This window comes from Camelina sativa, chromosome 20, assembly GCF_000633955.1.
Source record: "Camelina sativa cultivar DH55 chromosome 20, Cs, whole genome shotgun sequence".
Taxonomy (NCBI): Eukaryota; Viridiplantae; Streptophyta; class Magnoliopsida; order Brassicales; family Brassicaceae; genus Camelina; species Camelina sativa.
Window position 1 is genome coordinate 7,998,973 of NC_025704.1, and position 19,535 is coordinate 8,018,507.

The window sequence follows — 19,535 nt, forward strand, 5'->3', positions numbered from 1 at the left end:
ACTTTTCAAATTTGAACCACAAACGCGTCCATTCAACCGCAACCGCAGATCGCTTTTTCTGCTGCATACGTAAACCGACAATTAAACCGAACCGATATTGACTTTAATTTCAATCGGTCTATAGCTTTCTTCTTTTCTCACATCCGGTTCTCATTACTTTCTTTCGAATCTCTACTCCAAAACCGGATTAAACCGACAAATCTAAACTTACAATCGAACCGAACCGAATTAATTTGTTTTAGTTTTAAAACGCAAAAATCACCCGCCACTCTAGTAACTCTAGTATGATCCTCCGCCGCCTTCACATCCCCAACGCCGCCGCGAAATCCCACCAGTACATTAAAGTCTCTCTCTTCTCCACATCGCCGCCGGAGATAACACCGCCGTTTATTCACAAATGCAAGACCGTTTCCCAAGTCAAGCTCATTCACCAGAAACTCATCTCCTTCAGAATCCTAACCTTGAATATAACTTCCCACCTCATCTCCACCTACATCTCCCTCGGTTGCTCATCTTCTGCTGTATCACTACTCCGTCGCTTCCCTCCTTCCGATTCAGGTGTCTACCATTGGAATTCTCTCATTCGCTTCCACGGCGAGAATGGCCGCGCCGGTGAATGTATCTCTTTATTCCGTCTTATGCATTCTCTTTCATGGACGCCGGATAATTACACATTCCCTTTCGTCTTCAAGGCATGCGGAGAGATCAACTCCGTTCGTTGCGGAGTCTCTGCTCACGGGGTTTCTCTGGTGACTGGATTTATGTCCAATGTCTTTGTGGGGAACGCGCTTGTTGCTATGTATTCTCGTTGTGGTTCATTGAGTGATGCACGGAAGGTGTTCGACGAAATGCCTGTTTGGGATGTTGTATCGTGGAACTCTATAATAGAAAGTTATGCAAAGTTAGGCAAACCGAAGATGGCGCTTGAATTGTTTAGCAAGATGACCAATGAGTTCGGTATTAGACCTGATGATATTACTATTGTGAATGTTCTTCCTCCTTGTGCTTCCCTTGGAGCTCGTTCACTAGGGAAGCAATTGCACGGTTTTGCGATCACAAGTGAGATAATACAGAATATGTTTGTAGGAAATTGCTTGGTGGATATGTATGCGAAGTGTGGGATGATGGATGAGGCAAACACAGTGTTTTCGGACATGTCAGTGAAGGATGTAGTGTCCTGGAATGCAATGGTTGCTGGGTATTCACAGATTGGAAGATTTGATGATGCTGTTAGGTTATTCGAGAAGATGCAGGAAGAAAAGATAAATATGGATGTTGTTACTTGGAGTGCTGCTATTTCAGGGTATGCTCAGCGGGGGCTTGGATATGAAGCTTTGGGTGTGTGTAGGCAGATGTTGTCTTCCGGGATAAAACCAAATGAAGTCACACTTATTTCAGTTCTTTCAGGTTGTGCTTCTGTTGGAGCATTGATGCATGGTAAGGAGATTCATTGTTACGCCATCAAATATCCTATAGATTTGCGTAAAAATGGTCATGGTGATGATAATATGGTCGTTAATCAACTGATTGACATGTACGCTAGATGCAAAAAGGTTGATGTTGCGCGTGCTATGTTTGATTCACTTGCCCCCAAGGATAGGGATGTTGTAACTTGGACTGTAATGATCGGTGGATACTCTCAACATGGGGATGCAAATAAAGCTCTCAAACTTTTCTCTGAGATGTTCGAGCTAGATTACCGAACAAGACCAAATGCTTTTACTATATCATGTGCCCTTGTGGCATGTGCTAGTTTGGCGGCATTAAGAATTGGCAAGCAAATTCATGCTTATGCATTGCGCAACCAGCAGAATGCAGTACCGTTGTTCGTATCAAACTGTCTAATAGACATGTATGCAAAATGTGGAGCTATCGGTGATGCCCGGCTTGTATTTGACAACATGATGGAGAGAAATGAAGTTAGTTGGACATCTCTAATGACTGGTTACGGTATGCATGGCTATGGGAAAGAAGCTCTTGGAATCTTTGATGAGATGAGGAGAATAGGTTTTAAGCTTGATGGTGTTACATTACTTGTTGTACTGTATGCTTGCAGTCATTCAGGAATGGTAGATCAGGGCATGGAGTATTTCAATAGAATGAGAACTGATTTTGGGGTTAGTCCTGGCCCGGAGCATTATGCATGTTTGGTTGACTTGTTAGGTCGTGTTGGCCGGTTGGATGCAGCGTTAAGTCTCATTGAAGAAATGCCTATGGAGCCTCCTACTGTGGTATGGGTTGCTTTGCTCAGTTGCTGTAGAATCCACGGAAAAGTTGAACTCGGGGAGTACGCAGCTAAAAAGATAACAGAACTAGCATCTAATAACGATGGATCATATACATTGCTCTCAAATTTATATGCAAATGCAAGTCGTTGGAAAGATGTGGCTAGGATCAGATCATTGATGAGACACAATGGAATTAAGAAAAGACCTGGTTGTAGTTGGGTCGAAGGAATTAAAGGAACTACTACGTTCTTTGTTGGTGATAAAACTCATCCATACACTAAGGAAATATACCAGGTCCTCTCAGATCATATGCAACGCATCAAGGACATTGGTTATGTTCCTGAAACAGGCTTTGCTCTTCATGATGTAGACGATGAAGAGAAAGATGATCTCCTTTTGGAGCACAGTGAGAAGTTGGCTCTTGCATACGGTATTTTAACAACTCCTCAAGGTGCTGCTATCAGGATTACTAAGAATTTACGGGTATGTGGTGATTGCCATACTGCATTCACATACATGTCCAGAATCATTGATCATGAGATTATATTGAGGGACTCTAGTCGCTTCCATCATTTCAATAATGGGCTGTGTTCCTGCAAAGGTTTCTGGTGATGATGCTTTCCCTATGCACTCCACCAAACAGTAGGATCGTAAGAGGTCTGTTAATCATTCACTGAAACAGAAACGATAGTTTTGATTTGCACATTCTGTTCTGAGGATATCAAGTTAGTAATTACTGAAGCATCCCATTCAAAGAGCAGCACATCAGTTTATATCTGCACCTGTCAACCACATATCAATAGCAGCACCATAATGCTAAGCTTGGCATATAGGTGCAAAGCCAGAAAACCATCACCAAACAGGTTCTCATTTACTTCCTCTAGTTGCCTCCCTATATCTGTTTGATGTTTAATTTCTCATTGCAATTTCATATTACCTGAATGGTCTTCCAACATCATGCAGGCTACGAAAGCAACCTGAGTGAAACCATACATTCAGGGTTTTCACATGGTTACTGCAGATTTCAGGAACGATCTCTTGTTAACAGACAAAGAAAAGGGTCATAAGCACTGTCTTATAGACCTCATGTAGATTGTATAATTTAAGCAAATTTTGTAGATGAATAGCTTTCTTCTTTATTTGTGGTGAAGAATACAAAATCACACTCCATACCATTGGTTTGTTCATAATAAAACAAGATCTTTTGTTGCATTTGTCATGTTCATATAACCAACACTCCCATGGATTGGGCATTAGAACAAAGCCATTTTCTCAATGTGCCAAAAAAGGCTCGAGCATTTGGTACCCCTTATACAAAGCCAGCAAAAAAATTGATATCACCATTGGTCAAATCAATCTAATCCTGGAGAGGCAAATTCTAAATTCTACATGTCCAAAATGTTTTAAAATGGGATATTTCGTCATCATCATGAGTAAACGTAACAACTAAAGATTTCTCACAGATAGTCCCAGACGAAGTCAGAAGGTGGAGTTCATGTTCTCGCTTCTGCTTGGTCCATCTGAGAGATCCGGTTGAATAGAAGTCACATCGAAATTTGAAGGTGCTACAGAAGCTTTAGTCCACCTGTTACTTCATCAACAACTTCAACTGGTCCTGCGGAAGTAACACCTCTTAAGTGTTAGAATGTTATGCTAAGAAAAGCTGATGATAACCAACCAACAAACAAATTCTACTAGAAGAATCTCAATTCTCTTATCACAGAACAATGCATATGAATTTGGATACCATACAACACTGAACACTGTACGTCCTCCTTTATAGCTTACATTTTCATATTTTGTATTCTTATGAGCTATAGATTCCATTCAGGTTGAAGGACAAGCACCAAGATTGAACTAATAAGCTAGCACATGTAGTTATCTAGGGTAATTGAGATTCGCAACTCTCAAACTCATCTCTTTTCCATCAGAGTTAACTTTAAAACAAACGACATGGATCAGATATAACAACTTACCAAGAATAGCCATAACTGTCCTTGAATCTGAAAAAGGACATAGACGTTTATTAGATTCACATATTTGCAAAAAATGCTCCTAAAATTACTAACAAAAGAAGATCAGGTGAAGAGGGATTTATCCCTGTTAATTAACCAGCTAACAAAGGTAAAAGCACCAAGGGATTTTTGACATTTGAAAGGGGGATGAACTATAAAACTCACTTGGGGCGATCTGCGTTCTTCCTGCATCGATGGTGATATGGGTAGGCAGTTTAAGGGATTTAGCCCTTTCCTGTCAATATTGTGAAATATGAACAGTCAATGCATGATCTAAATTCCCCTTAAAATAATCATGTAGATGGTCTGATATATCAAGAAACTAACAACTCGTACAAAGCTCGTGAAGATCAATTTGGCAACAGCACTAAAACTGTGGATCCCAAAATAGAATTCAATCACACACACAATCCACTTTACAGTAACAACTACAAATTGTTTTAGTAAACTCACTTGCAATTCTAGCATCTCATCCTCGTCCTCGATTTTAACAACCACTTTTGGTTGTGCACACTCCTCCCAGCTGCAATAGCGAACCAATACTTTTACTTCAATCATTAAGTAACAAATTGATTTGATTATGACTTAAGAGGGAATACCAGTCCAATGCTTTCGGAGCTCGACGAACTAGCTTTTTGTATAATCCTAAAGTGGCATGACTGCAAAACAAAATCAAAAGAAGCAGTACAAGAACACACAAATGTAAGACGACCATTCCTAAACACTAAAGAGAAACAGAGAGAATGCTTAGTTAGTTAAAATCACCTGCACTGAGCTGCAATCTTTCCTTTGCCCATTTTAAGATCATTCCTCACAACCAAAACCTGAGGAGTGAGAAGACAAAAACAGATTGATAACAAAGTCAATTCAACAACAACTGATTGTGTTTCGATTGCAGTGAAAAAGAGACAAAATGTAGTAAAAGAAGAAAGAAACCATCTTGAAATCATCGAGTATATCAGCGAGTTTCTCGATCTCGAGTAGACCCTTGGATTGAGTTTTTTGGGTATCCCCATCAACAGCAGCAGCAACAACAACAGGTTTGGTATTGGAACGGCGAGTGCCAATGCAGAATCCAAGTGCAGCTCCAACTATTAGGGCACTCAACCACGTTAAATCCATCGCCAAGTATATTCCTTCTATCCTACCCAAAACCTGAAAACACACAAAAGTGATTTGATTGAACTAAGAGAATCTAAAATTGAAATCAAGCGTTTTCAATTCACAGCGATCAGCTCGGGTCAGGTTTGTACAGTAGAAATGGGACAATTTAGGATAATCAAAAGTCTGGAGAAGAGAATCGACGAAGCTTACGAGTTCGAGAATGAGAAACGGCTCTGCAGTTTTTTTTTTCCTTTTTTTCCTTTTTTTTTTCTCAACCCGGCGTGAAGATTTAACTTTAATTGCATACCATTAATTAAGCTAAATCGAAATCAAAAACAATTTAATGTTTTATATAAATGTTATTTTTCTCCAACTAAAATTCAAATTCCACATAACGATTATAAATTAAAAATTTGGTTACCGATTATTTTGGTTCGTTGGATGAAGTTCCCCAACGTGAGATTGGCTTAGACGAATTTTTTTTAAATAATAAACAGAAATTAGAAAAATAAAAGTATTAGGAAAAGGAAATATAAAAGCATATCTTTTTTGACAATAATGTTAGCGTAAAGAAAGGGAAACGTACTTAGGATAAAGTTATTCCAGCGACCAAACAAAACAAACAAACAAACTTAAATAGAAGAAAACGCAGTTTTGTTCTTCTTCGTCAGAAGAATATATGTACGGCGTCAACGGGAATTGACCTTGTCACAGCTTTTCCTATCTCAAGTCCTCCTCCTCCTCCTTCATATTTTACCAGATCGACCACCATATTCGAGCTTTTGTGTTCTTCAAGCTTCGCATCTCTTTGTAGCGTATCGCAAGGTAAAATTTTGGTTACTTGCGATTTTGCTGCTTTTTTTTGGTTTACTGTTCCATTTCTAGTTCGATGACATGAACCGCGTTTTCCTCATGGGATTTTTTTTTCTGATCAGTGAGGATTTTTCTATTTTGTTTCGGATTTTGATATTGGAATATCGAATTCGGGGTTTTTTCTTAGCAAACCCTAATTAGATTCGTCTTTTAAAACCTTGTTTAATGTTTGGTGGATCAATAGGATTTTTTTTTGTATGATCGAGTAAATCGTGTGTATGCTAACACCTGATGGATCATGTAGGTAGTTTTCTAGGGTCTTAGTAAAGATAGGTGTATGTTATTTGATTCGGGTGCAAGAGATTGAGGATGAAATCAGAAGCTGTATATTGTGTACTGAGATGTTTGAAAGGAAGCAACGTCTGTCATGCTCCGCGAATAATCACTGTTATCTTCCATTGATCTTGGGAATTTCTAGGTTTCAGTACGCAGCAGTAGTTTACACATGCATATGCATCTTAGTGCTAACTTAGACATGATTCTTCTCTGGAAAATGGCTAATAGATATATGCTTATTTACTTCACTAGCTATAAGCTTGTAATAGATGCCCACCTTAGGTTCGTAATTCTTCTTTTATTACGTAGTACACTCCCTGATTGACTGATTCTCAGATTTGGACCTTTTTGTGTATTTGGTTATGTGGTGAATGAATCTCTGCAGAATTCTTTGTGTTTTCTGACTGTTAGTTGTGATCCCTTACAAATGAATACTGTAGGCGAGCTGTGCAGATTCTTGTTTGGATCCTGACGGCTCCTTTGTATGAGTATACAACACGCAGCTCCTTTTTTCCTCGTTTTTGTTTAGTATTAATTGTGCATATTTGAATAAGTTGATGTTTCAGCTTATTTTCTGTATCTACAGTTCCAGCTTCTTGGGCATGACTAGGCTGACAAGTTTTATTAACAGGTTTGAGTATCAGCAAAGATGAGTGACAATCTTATGGACAAAGTTACCGCATTTGGCGAGCGCCTGAAGATCGGAGGTTCGGAAGTGAGCAACAAGATCAGTGCTGGTGTGAGCTCAATGAGCTTCAAAGTCAAGGAACTTTTTCAAGGTCCAAACCCAACTGATAAAATAGTCGAGGATGCTACTACGGAGAATCTTGAGGAACCTGACTGGGATATGAATTTGGAAATATGTGATATGATAAACCAAGAGACGATTAATAGCATTGAGTTGATCCGCGGAATAAAGAAGAGGATAATGATGAAGCAGCCGAGAATTCAATACCTTGCCTTGGTTTTGCTTGAGACATGTGTTAAGAACTGTGAGAAGGCCTTTTCAGAGGTGGCAGCAGAAAGAGTCCTTGATGAAATGGTAAAGCTGATTGAGGATCCACAGACAGTTGTCAATAATCGAAACAAAGCTTTGATACTGATTGAAGCTTGGGGAGAATCGACCAGTGAACTCCGCTACCTACCAGTTTTCGAAGAAACTTATAAGGTAACTATGACCTGGTAGTTGTACCAACCAATGCTATGTTACTAAATTCTACCATACAGGTTTCATTTACACTATTTTATTAAAGATGACACTATCTTAAATCCTTGATTCATATCCATCTCGTGCTGAGTTGAAGTGGTTTGGCCTTACTTTATGAGATTTCTTGCCCTGGGAAAATATAATGTCAAGCATATGGGTTTTGTATAAAACAGATAAATGACTCGTGTTTCATTGAACTGGCTCAATCTAGTTGTAGGAACTGATTGAAAGAATGAAAAGCTGTGAGATCTGATGTCAGAATTCATTATGATCAGGTCTTAATGTTTTTGTCTTGTATTTTTGTTGCTGTACCGCAGAGCTTGAAAGCAAGAGGTATTCGCTTCCCTGGACGAGACAACGAGAGCTTGGCACCTATTTTCACTCCTGCTCGGTCAACTCCAGCACCAGAAGTAAATGTGGATCTTCCTCAGCATGTGCATGAGCCTGCACATGTTCAGTATGATGCTCCTGTAAGAAGCTTTACCGCTGAGCAGACAAAGGAAGCTTTCGATATAGCAAGAAACAGCATTGAACTTCTTTCCACGGTTCTGTCCTCTTCGCCTCAACAAGATGCTTTACAGGTAAATCAACTCGGAATTATTTGGCATCATTTCTTATTATCTAATTTAATAATGGGTAACACGGGATATCCGAGATATATATTCATTATCTCTCTAATTTGCAGGATGACTTAACAACAACACTTGTACAACAATGTCGTCAATCTCAAACCACTGTCCAAAGAATCATCGAAACAGCAGGTGAAAACGAAGCACTTCTATTCGAAGCCTTGAATGTGAACGACGAGCTAGTGAAAACGCTGTCCAAGTATGAGGATATGAACAAACCCTCTGCACCGCTAACCGCACACGAACCAGCCATGATTCCTGTTGCTGAAGAGCCCGACGACTCTCCGGTTCATGGAAAAGAAGAATCTCTGGTTAGAAAATCATCTGGTGTACGTGGTGGATTCCATGGAAGTGGTAGTGGGGATGACATGATAGATGATCTTGATGAGATGATATTTGGTAAGAAAAGCGGTGGTGATTCTTCGACTAATGCTGATCGTGACCCGAAAAAGGAACAGCCTTCGTCCAAGAACGATGATCTCATTCGATTCAGAGATGGGTTTTCTTTTTCAAGCGAAATAATAACACTTTTGTATGGAATTGGTGTTTAATTTGGTAGTATGAATGAACAGATTCAGTGTAAGTAATCTGTGTTTGGAGATCTCTTTGACTTGTGTGATGGGTTTATAAAGGTGACGTATTATGTATGACACAAGATTTGAAATGTGTTTTACTTTTGTTTTGCTTTCTTACTCGCATTGTCAACATTTTTTTACTCCTTTTAATTTGGTATGCCAATTAGTGAGTCTTAAGAGCTCATAATATCCATTGTGTCTCGAGTCTGTAGTGCTGTAACTATTCATATACTGTTTAGATAGTTCGTAGTAATCTAACTTGTCAGATACGTACAATTCCTGTATTAGTTACGGACTTACGGTGACTGTGGCGGAAATAAACTTGTCAGATACGTACAATTCCTATTGCTTAGCTTTCGCATTCTACAGTATCTACGATTTTGGTAGTTTAATTGGAAGCACCGGCCAGCGGGTAGAAACTTGACTAGTAATGAGTGACGAGTGAGGACAATGTAAGTGATAAGGTTTGACATTGGCTGTGTGAACAGACAATTTAATGTTGAAATATGCATGAGGCGAAATTAAATATAATGAAGACCACGTCGCTTAGGAAGAAATATTTGACAGGAATTTTGAATTGAGTTTGAATTTGATTCGGGAAAACCAAGAAGAATCACAAAAGCCAGACACTAAAGGTACAAAAAAAAACACAATGGAACAAAACAAAATGAAATTTATCACCAAATGATAGTGTATGTAGTACTAGATGACATATGATATTTAGTTCTTGGCGTTATCAAAAAACAGAGACAGAAACAGTGTAGGACCGTAGGTAATACCCTCATAATATCATTGTTTTACACAAACTTGTTTAGGTAGAAGACATTCGATCCCCCTTCGTAGATAACTCTCGCATACCCTCTTTCCCCCCATGTAGATCCCCAACTGTTTCGCAGAAGAAAGAAAAGAGTGCCGTCTGCAGTAATCCCGTAAGCGACGATGAGAACAGTGTGCCTACGAAGTTTGCAGTCTTTTCTTGTTGACATGCTTAGCCTTAAAATTCCCTGAGATCAATAATTCTCTCCCATCATTATCAATAATAATATTTAATAAACATATATTTTTTCTAGCTACCTAGCTATATCACTTACCCCTGGTAGTTAACAAAGGTAGGAGTACAGGTAAGAATGATGCCAACATAACCCTATGAAACTCAATACCTTTGTTTGCAGTAGTTGAGCGATTACGTGAGGGGAGGCATCATCAATACTATGAAATCACTTTTAAAAGTCGAAACTTTAGCATTAGGTCTCTACAAAACAGAAAATAGAAAATACCATGACTCATAATCGTAAGACAGACATGACTCATAATCGTAAATTAAAAAAATACATTGAGACATACACGTGTTGTAAATTTATACAATTTATTATATGTGTTGACTGTTGATCGTCACGGTTTTATCAAACCAACAGAATTGTCTATCAAACAAGAGGTATATTGTGAATAAATATATTTGGAAATAAAATATACATATATACATACATATATGCTCTAATAATATTGGGGTTATTATAGTTTCATGTTGGATATATTGTGTCTCATGCATGTTAATTATGTTTCTAGATCTGTATATGTATTAATTAGTAATTAAGAGTTCATAGCTAGAGTTTAGTACCTTTCTCCCATTTTTCTTTTCAATTCCTGGGTAAAACATGACATCCATGGCCTTCTTCAAAGAGCCAACAGCAAATTCCATGGGGGTTTAACTTCTTTCTAGCTTTGATTTCCTCTGGCAAAAATTTTACATCTCTGATGAACTTCTCGGTGTCCAACTTACGGTGTTGATTGAAAGGACGACCTTTGTTGAGGCTAAACAGTAAAATATCTGAAAGACACAGTCCCGTCTCAAAAAAATTTTTGTCCCTAGGCATATAGGTTTTTTTGGACCTTTTCCAGCATAGAAAATTTTTTTTTTTTTTTTGACCCCAAATGGTTAAGCTTTTCTGGGAAAATTGTTTGTGTCCCATGGCAACCGCCCCTCTCGCCGTAGCTTTAAGCCGGGTCTGGAAAGACATATCACCCAGCAATCGTCTACATGATATATACAAAAAAAACAAACAATTAGTGGCGTTGAAATGGAGTTTCTAATTTATGTACGCAGAAACTATATATAAGGGCATCTGCAGCGGCGTTCCTTCGCTGCGTCCTTCGTTACAAAATTATTAAATTTAAATAGAAATTCCCCAATTATTAAAGGGACGTTCCTTAAAAGGGGACGTATTTATCTCGGTCCTTCATTACACGTGGCAGCGTGTGCTACATCTCCGCCGTTCTTCACACAAATCAGTTCTTCACACAAATCACACAAATCAGTTCTTCACACAAATCACACAAATCAGTTTTTTTACAGTCTTTCGCTTGTTTCTGATGAATCTTTGTCTTCTTCGATTGTTTAATGTTGGGTGTGGAATAACAGAAGTGTAACGCGGCGGATCCGTACAAGTTCGACAGCGGAAACTCCTCCGGTTTCCATCTGCTTACATGCGACACCGTTCCCGCAAGTTTTTCGAGGACTCGTTTGGAAGATTCGATTCACAAGAACACCACTCGCCTCCGTATCTTTTCCGGCACTGCTAATCCTGCCTTAGCTCAGGTTCTTTCTTAGTTTGTACTTGTAGTTTGGAACGATTGGGAAGAAATTGATAAGTAGATTTTGACTAGAGATTTGTTCAATTGGTTGCTAAACGATTACGAAGAAACTGATTTGTGTGATTTTGTAAATTGGGTCTGGATCTTGAGAAAATCTAGATTAAACGTTTTGCTAATGGTGAGATATATGTTCAGCTTGAAGAGAGTGTAAGGGGATGCGATATGTTCAGCTTGAAGAGAGTGTAATGGTGAGATATATGTTCTGGTTGTGTTGCCATTTTAGCTAATTGTGATGGGCTGGTCCTACTCGAGATCTCTTGTTGACAAAATCATCTCTAGCTACAGAGTTTCGAATCCATTGCAGCAGAACCAGTTAATTACTCACAAGGTACGTTTGTTACTTACTTAGATCATTTTGGGCTGTTTGTTTTAAACTTGGCAAAAGATTATATCGTTTAGTGCCTTGTGTAGATTCTCTCATGTCTCGATTTGTGTTTGTTTGCTGGTTTGGTTTGGTCTCGAATTGTTAATTCCAATATGGGACTAGAGAAACTCGAGGCTTTAAGTCTGAGCAATTATTTTATTGTGTCACCAAGTTGATCATCAGTGTGTGTAGTATTGTGTCACGACCAAGTTTATTTTTACTTTGATCTTGATTTTTTTCTATGTTTGTGTTTTTTACAGCACTTCGTTTATGAGGAGCATATGCTGGAAATTGAATGCCCCAGTGTCACACCTGAGGCTGTTCTCAAGGCTTCAGGGCATGTTGACTACTTTCACGATCAGGCCAATCTAGAGCTCGGTGGTCATCGGATCGCCACTGTATTGATGTACTTGTCCAATGTTCAAAAGGGCGGAGAGACAGTGTTTCCCATGTGGTTTAACTAACATTTATACACATGTAGAATACTCTAGATTATCTTGAACATCCATTTGGTTAATATATTTGAGGGACCAAACTTTGTCCTACACCAATGCTATACAAAACTTAATAAACTTTCAAAATATGAATAAAATAATTGAAGGACCAAAATTCTGTCCCAACCGATGCACATGCCCCAATATTATTAAAGCATATATGTATATTTTATTTACAAATGTATTGATGATACCTCTTGTTTGATAGACAATTCCCCGAAGTAGATCTGGATTCTCGCGAAGAAGATGCCTCACGATTACACTCAGTGGCGGACCCAATATTAAAAATTAGGGGGGTCAATGTGTTATAGGGGAGAATCAAACACGGGTTAGGGAGGTCAACTTAGGGGGGAACAAACCAACTTAGCTACTGAGACTTTAATGATTTACATGCAAAAACAACTATTTATCTATTTTAGGCAGGTCAGTTGACCCACCTTCCTTCTACATAGGTCCGCCACTGATTACACTACCATCCGCATAGCGCTACAATGGTTTTAACAAACATACAGTAGTTCAGATTTTAGGTCAGAAGATCTGAGTACGAAGGACACTTAAATCTCATATCCACAAATTTCGTGTAGACACTAAAAAAAAAATAGGAAAAAAGTAATAAGCATGACAACAATGGCGCAGCAAGCAACAAGATAGAATCTACTAACAAAGGCTTTGAAACATTTTTTAATTTTTCTTTATTGAGAAGTAAAAAAACGAGAGAACAAAATATGACTACCAACACCATATATAGTCCTACAATGGGTTTTTATTTTTTGTTTAACAAACATACATATGAGTTCAGAAGATCTGAGTACGAAGAACACTTAAATCTCATATCCACAAATTTCGTGTAGACATTAAAAAAAATAGAAAAAAAAGTAATAAGCATGATCCAAACAACGGCGCAGCAAGCAAGAAGAGAGATTCTACTAACAAAAGCTTTGAAACATTTTTTAATTTTTCTTTATTAAGAAGTAAACAAACGAGAGAACAAAATATGACTACTAACACCGCCATAGTCCTACAATGGGTTTTTATTTTTTGTTTAACAAACATACATATGAGTTCAAAACGTGTACAAAAGTTATAAAAAATTTCCTTTAATTATGGTTTTATAGCTTTTTTAGTTCCTTCAATAGTTTTTCCACTATCCAAAAATAGAAAAAAACTTACCTTTTATTTATTATATTATTTAGATTCATTATGAAAATAAATATTATTCGAGATGATTATTCCAAAACTAAAGACGCTTTTCTGAGATGATTGATGAAGTCATTTATAAAAATCATATGGAAAATGATTCAATTATACCAGTATAAGTGAGACCAAAACCGAACTTATATTTATTTACAATTCACAATAATTTGGTTTTAATAAATTATTATAAACATAATATATATACATATATATATATATATATATATATGTTTATTAACTATATACTGATAAATTATATATGATCAGAATAATATTAGTAAATAAATAGAAATTGAAAATTGTTACATAATAATTTAATGTGAATTATTTCTCTTAAAATGAATAAAAAATAAAAGCAAAATAGTAAATACGCGACATATCTTAAGGATGACATGTAGAATTGAAAATAAAACTATATATGNAGTTAATTACTCACAAGGTACGTTTGTTACTTACTTAGATCATTTTGGGCTGTTTGTTTTAAACTTGGCAAAAGATTATATCGTTTAGTGCCNAATATAGGAATAATATATATGTAGTACTAATATCCCAAAAAAAAATTAATAACAATTTAGATGATAGAAAATTTAGATATTTCATCACATTTAAAAAACAAAATATCACATATATATATATATATATCATATCTTGTATATATATATCATAAACACATGTTGAACTTCTTATAAACATAATAGCATATGCTACACACATGTTGAAAGCTTACGTAAAGTATATAAGAATTACAAAAATATAATAATTAAATATTAATATCTTTTATTATTTACTTTATTTTTAGTTGTCATTAATCATTCATTAGAATGCTATAAATACTATGGAGGTGAAGAAAATAACATGAACACAAATAAATAATTGCAATTAATTAAAATTTAGTGCCTTAAAATATGGATATGATTATAAATATGAGAGTTACAAAATATTTGATAGAATATGTAAGTTAATAAAATATGTGAAAAATTCATAAGAAATAATTTTATTGTGGACAAAGAACTGATTTTTCTGTTTGAATATAAAATTTTTAAATTACTATAAATATAAAATATATATGTCAGGAACTTCAAGCTAGTCAAATTGTAATTTTAAATATACATTTTGTTCTCTCTTAAAATGAAATATGCATTCAGTTATTTCTCTATAAATATTCATAAATTTTATATTTGAAAATATATTTTAGTTTACTATAATTATAATGAAATTACAAAAGAAATTAATGAAATTACGTTTGAGTGCCAAGGCTGCCCTCTTCCATCTCTATTTTTGGCCAATATACAGAAAAGCGCTATTTATTGATGATGCTTCAACTCAATTTCAAAGCATTCTCTGCGATCCTACTCACCAATTCTGGATAGCAATGGGGAATAGCATGCGTAAGATCGCTGGAAACAATCATTGGCTAGATAGTTTGCCCCATTCCGTCAAGGATGACATTGTTAATGGGCCATTCAGGATTTCCGATGTTGCTTACGGAAATTTGCAACAATTGGTTAGAGCAGTGAGAAATTATCTTTCTCACTATGGTAAGCTTCATCGTAAACCAGAACTCTCGTATTTCATTGGAGTGACGAGAGATTCCGTGATGAGGTATTTTAGTCGCATGTACCCTAATTTGATGGCAGAAATATATGAAGTTGGTCGGGTGCATTTCAGAGGAGAACTGAATCATTACTATGATATAGTATAAGGGTTTTAACGGAATAAGTTTGTTTTGATATAGATTTGAAAACTTTTAAACAAAGTTTGTTGTTGTTAAACAAACTTATTGATGTGTTTGGTTGGAGGTGTGATGTTGAGGTGAATCCGAGTTTTTCTAGCATTGTATTTTAGGAGTTTCACATTGTTAAAAAAAAGAATTAATAATCATATTATATGAATTATTTTTATTAAAGTGAAGAAATAAAACAGGAAATTATTATTAGAAATTATGATTAAAAGAAAACTGATATGTAATAGGTGACTTATCAGTACAGTTATGCAATTTAGCGTTTATAATCGCAGACGCAATCGCGATCAGGTGACGCGCATCGCCACTTTCCACACTTCACTATCATCGCAAAAATCAAAAATCAAAAAACCAAATTTGTAATCGAATTCGGATCGAAGAAGAAGAAGAATCAGATCTCTCTCTCACGATGTCTGGAAAACAGCAAAATCATCATCGTACTACTTCATCCAGACCCAGATCCAAAACCCTATTCCTCATCATTCCCCTCGTCGCCTTCTCTCTTCTCGTTATTCTCTACACCTTCTTCTCTTCCTCCGCCCAACCCTCCGTATCCTATGTAAACTCGTCGGACCGGCCAGAGACGTCCTTCGTTACCTCGCTTGAGCATTTTTTAATCCATAAAGCGCCGAAGCTCACTTCACCGGCTAGAGACGACACGGTTCGTGGCGAGAGTGATGATGACGACGCGAGGAAGCTCGACGAGATGGTGTTTGAGAGAGAGAATCGTTTGTTGAGCGAAGATCCTGTTGGATTTCCGATTAAGGTTTACGTTTACGAGATGCCGAAGAAGTTTACTTTCGATCTTCTGTGGTTGTTTCACAATACTTACAAAGAGACTTCGAATGCTACCTCTAATGGCAGCCCTGTTCATCGCCTTATCGAACAGGTACTATAAGAAAGCTTAATTGAATCATTTGGTTTGGTTGTTAGATTGTTAGAAGAAGCTTAATTGTATCTCTATGAATGATTTGGCTAATTGTTTCTATATTGCAGCATTCAATTGACTATTGGCTTTGGGCTGATTTGATATCTCCTGAATCCGAGAGGCGGTTGAAAAGTGTCGTGAGGGTTCATAAACAGCAAGATGCAGACTTCTTCTATGTTCCTTTTTTCACTACGATCAGCTTCTTCTTGTTGGAGAAGCAGCAATGCAAAGCACTCTATAGGGTGTGAGTGAGCTTTGATTATATATATAACATCTAGCATTAGATTCAGTCTTCAATTTTAGATATGTAGTTTCCATCTCCATGTGCTTTTTTTTTGAAAAGTATCAAGCTGGTTTAACACTTGAATATACTGAATTACTGATATTTTTACCTGTGCTTAGCAAAGCAAATGCCTACGATTGTTTGAATTGATATATCCTGTTAGATGCTGTTTGTAAAATGTAGCACATCAATTGCTAAAGGTGATACCAAATTGTCCTACTCGGGGATTTAGGGCATCCTGATAGTCTGATGTATGTGGATTTTTGAAACTGATCTTTGTTTGCTTTTAGTTGATACCATACGTTATTGGTAACATCTTCTTAATTTTTTTTGCTACTGCAGGAAGCTTTGAAGTGGGTCACAGATCAGCCTGCTTGGAAGAGGTCCGAGGGAAGGGATCACATATTTCCCATTCACCATCCCTGGTCTTTCAAGTCCGTCCGCAAATTTGTGAAAAAAGCAATCTGGCTTTTACCTGATATGGACTCCACTGGGAATTGGTAACTCTAGATTTCCTTCTGTAACTGGTTATGAGTCATGTAATCTGTTTTAGCTATAAGTTGTTGATTCTGTTTGAACTTGAACGTCGTAGGTATAAGCCTGGGCAAGTTTCACTGGAGAAAGACCTAATTCTTCCTTATGTTCCCAATGTTGATATTTGTGATGCCAAGTGCTTGTCAGAAAGTGCACCAAGGAGGACCACACTACTTTTTTTCCGAGGGCGGTTGAAGAGGAATGCTGTGAGAATCATACCACTTCTAATTCTATTACTTTATAAGTTACAATCAAATGCTCTTGCCTTTAAATTTGTTGGTGACTTTTAGGATTCCCATAATAGTTGGAATACTTTTTTTGTTATATGAAGAATAATTGGAATACTTCACTATAGTGGGAAAGCTCTTAGTCACTCTTTGCCTTCTCTATTCTGTGTCTCACGAATGGGTTGCTGAAATTTTGTTTTAGGGAGGTAAAATACGTGCCAAACTCGGTGCAGAACTAAGTGGTATCAAGGATGTTATTATTTCTGAGGGGACTGCTGGAGAGGGAGGAAAATTGGCAGCTCAAGGTGGCATGCGTAGGTATAGTCTGAGTTGCTTCTTGGCCCGTTTGGTTGCGGTGCAATACTTTCTTTGCTTTCAACTTGTTTTTCTAATTATGTCTACCTTCTGTCAGATCTTTATTCTGTTTGTGTCCTGCTGGTGACACACCATCTTCGGCGAGGTTGTTTGATGCCATTGTCAGTGGCTGTATACCTGTTATAGTCAGTGACGAATTAGAATTTCCTTTTGAAGGAATACTTAATTACAAGAAGGTATGTCAGAAAACCTATGACAGTGGTGCTCTAAGTTTTGACCCTTGTTTGCCTAAATTAGTTTATATACATGAAGCAGAGTTTGTATGACTCTTTGCTCTCTTTCTCTTGTTTTTTACATCTCAGGCTGCTGTGCTTGTTTCTTCCAGTGACGCAATACAGCCAGGGTGGCTTGTAAATCATCTGAGAAGCCTTAAGCCCTTCCAAATCAAGGAATTGCAGAATAACCTTGCTCAAGTATGTACTTACTTTTCCTTATCTTCAAAAACTTTGATTTTGCAAAAAAATGATATTACCTATTTTCATAGTTCATCTGCGTCACTTGTGCAGTGGATCTTTATGTATGTTAAGTAATATGGTTCCTTTAAACTTTTCCAGTACTCGCGGCATTTCCTATATTCGAGCCCTGCTCAGCCGTTAGGTCCAGAGGACTTGACATGGAGAATGGTATGTAGTTACCAAACTTATATACTATTACCAAGATGGGAAAAAATAGAAAGCAATAATATTATCGGACAGCATGGTGTAACTAAATCAGTATTGATATTGTGCAAAAAGAGAGTTATAAATAATAACACTTCACTTTGTTGTTGTCAATGACTAATTGAAGGTCTCTTCCTTGATCCGCTCTGGTTTAGTATTTGCCTTCGATCCGCACTCATTTGATGGTGTAGAACTTAACCGCAATGTATAAATCTAAGATTTAGAAAATCTTGATGATGTTCTTGTTGTCAATGGCAGATGGCCGGAAAGCTGGTGAATATCAAGCTTCACACGAGGAGGTCACAGCGGGTCGTGGAAGGATCTAGGAGTATTTGCAGATGTGATTGCTGGAGACCCAACTCAACAGCTTCCAATTCTTTCAGTCCTCTCTTGTCTTAAAATCTATCACTCTGACCCAGTTAAATATACTGTTGAGTGTTTATCCAAATAACTTCTCACCATATTGCTTACCATATTTTATATAATTTATGCTCATACTTTTAAATTCGCAACTTGTGGTTAAAGAATGAATGGAACTATGATAACTTGAGGGCAGAATTGAGAGACAGGAGGTCCTTGGGCCAAGACACTTACTACATAGAAGGCGCTTTGAACAAATGTTTTTAATTTCGATACGTCTGAAGTTATCCGGAGCGTCTGAGATGGTGAGTTGTTGGTTCTATCTATGTAGAACATGGACATCCATTCATCACATAATTTTTGAAAATAAATTTAGTATACTAATTAAATGCCAGATATTTAGTATTAGATGTGTTGACAGGGACATTACGTGTATGTTTTGTGTTATTGTTTATTTACGATAGTGAGAAAAGTATTCGTGGTTAGTAGTAGTTAAGACCTTAAATTTTGGAATATTGACATTTTTGACCAATGCTACGTGCACACGTAATCTCATTAAACCCAACCAAAACTACAGTACGTATCGTATAAAACATTACAATTGTAGAACATAAAAATAAAAAGGCTTGAAATACTCCAGAGACGGACCGCGTACGTATTTCCTTTTCCTTTTCGAAATTGTCTAAAAGTACCCCTCATCGTCTCTTTCAGTGTGTGCTTACACGTTTTGATTTGAGTCCCGAAAATAACGTCCCCCTACGACATTCTTTTTTGTTTTTCTCCATATATTGTTTTTGTTTTTTTTTTTTTTTTTTTT

At 37.0% G+C, this 19,535-nt stretch overlaps 4 protein-coding genes and 2 long non-coding RNA genes across 7 annotated transcripts; 4 read left to right on the top strand and 2 right to left on the bottom strand.

The window, feature by feature from the left end:
- LOC104769974 (pentatricopeptide repeat-containing protein At5g16860) lies at positions 268 to 3,440 on the top strand. The gene is made up of 2 exons (XM_010494317.2): positions 268 to 3,091; positions 3,192 to 3,440. The coding sequence occupies exon 1, from the start codon at positions 285 to 287 to the stop codon at positions 2,838 to 2,840; it is 2,556 nt and encodes an 851-aa protein (XP_010492619.1). The 5' UTR covers positions 268 to 284; the 3' UTR covers positions 2,841 to 3,091; positions 3,192 to 3,440.
- Positions 3,482 to 5,659, bottom strand: LOC104769975 (peptidyl-tRNA hydrolase 2, mitochondrial-like). 2 transcript variants are annotated; one of them, XM_010494318.2, is made up of 8 exons: positions 5,558 to 5,659; positions 5,180 to 5,398; positions 5,009 to 5,067; positions 4,843 to 4,902; positions 4,697 to 4,766; positions 4,409 to 4,478; positions 4,205 to 4,231; positions 3,482 to 3,843 (listed from the first exon to the last, which is right to left on the bottom strand). In XM_010494318.2, the coding sequence occupies exons 2-8, from the start codon at positions 5,363 to 5,365 to the stop codon at positions 3,794 to 3,796; spliced, it is 522 nt and encodes a 173-aa protein (XP_010492620.1). In that variant the 5' UTR covers positions 5,366 to 5,398; positions 5,558 to 5,659; the 3' UTR covers positions 3,482 to 3,793. The 2 variants fall into 2 exon arrangements, with proteins under 2 accessions (XP_010492620.1, XP_010492621.1); XM_010494319.1 differs by having other exon boundaries at positions 5,497 to 5,565.
- On the top strand, positions 5,982 to 9,000 carry LOC109124684 (TOM1-like protein 2). Its single transcript, XM_010494320.2, has 4 exons — positions 5,982 to 6,172; positions 7,128 to 7,664; positions 8,021 to 8,284; positions 8,389 to 9,000. The coding sequence occupies exons 2-4, from the start codon at positions 7,146 to 7,148 to the stop codon at positions 8,881 to 8,883; spliced, it is 1,278 nt and encodes a 425-aa protein (XP_010492622.1). The 5' UTR covers positions 5,982 to 6,172; positions 7,128 to 7,145; the 3' UTR covers positions 8,884 to 9,000.
- Positions 9,476 to 11,082, bottom strand: LOC104769978. Its single transcript, XR_764464.2, has 3 exons — positions 10,526 to 11,082; positions 9,999 to 10,159; positions 9,476 to 9,911 (listed from the first exon to the last, which is right to left on the bottom strand). It is a non-coding gene; the product is annotated as an uncharacterized LOC104769978 (long non-coding RNA).
- Positions 11,457 to 12,463, top strand: LOC109131300. The gene is made up of 3 exons (XR_002036927.1): positions 11,457 to 11,503; positions 11,695 to 11,887; positions 12,184 to 12,463. It is a non-coding gene; the product is annotated as an uncharacterized LOC109131300 (long non-coding RNA).
- Positions 15,687 to 18,916, top strand: LOC104769979 (probable arabinosyltransferase ARAD1). Its single transcript, XM_010494321.2, has 9 exons — positions 15,687 to 16,241; positions 16,349 to 16,522; positions 16,906 to 17,063; positions 17,156 to 17,303; positions 17,527 to 17,642; positions 17,737 to 17,875; positions 18,002 to 18,112; positions 18,254 to 18,322; positions 18,617 to 18,916. Exons 1-9 carry the CDS (start codon positions 15,762 to 15,764, stop codon positions 18,755 to 18,757), a joined length of 1,536 nt encoding a protein of 511 aa, XP_010492623.1. The 5' UTR covers positions 15,687 to 15,761; the 3' UTR covers positions 18,758 to 18,916.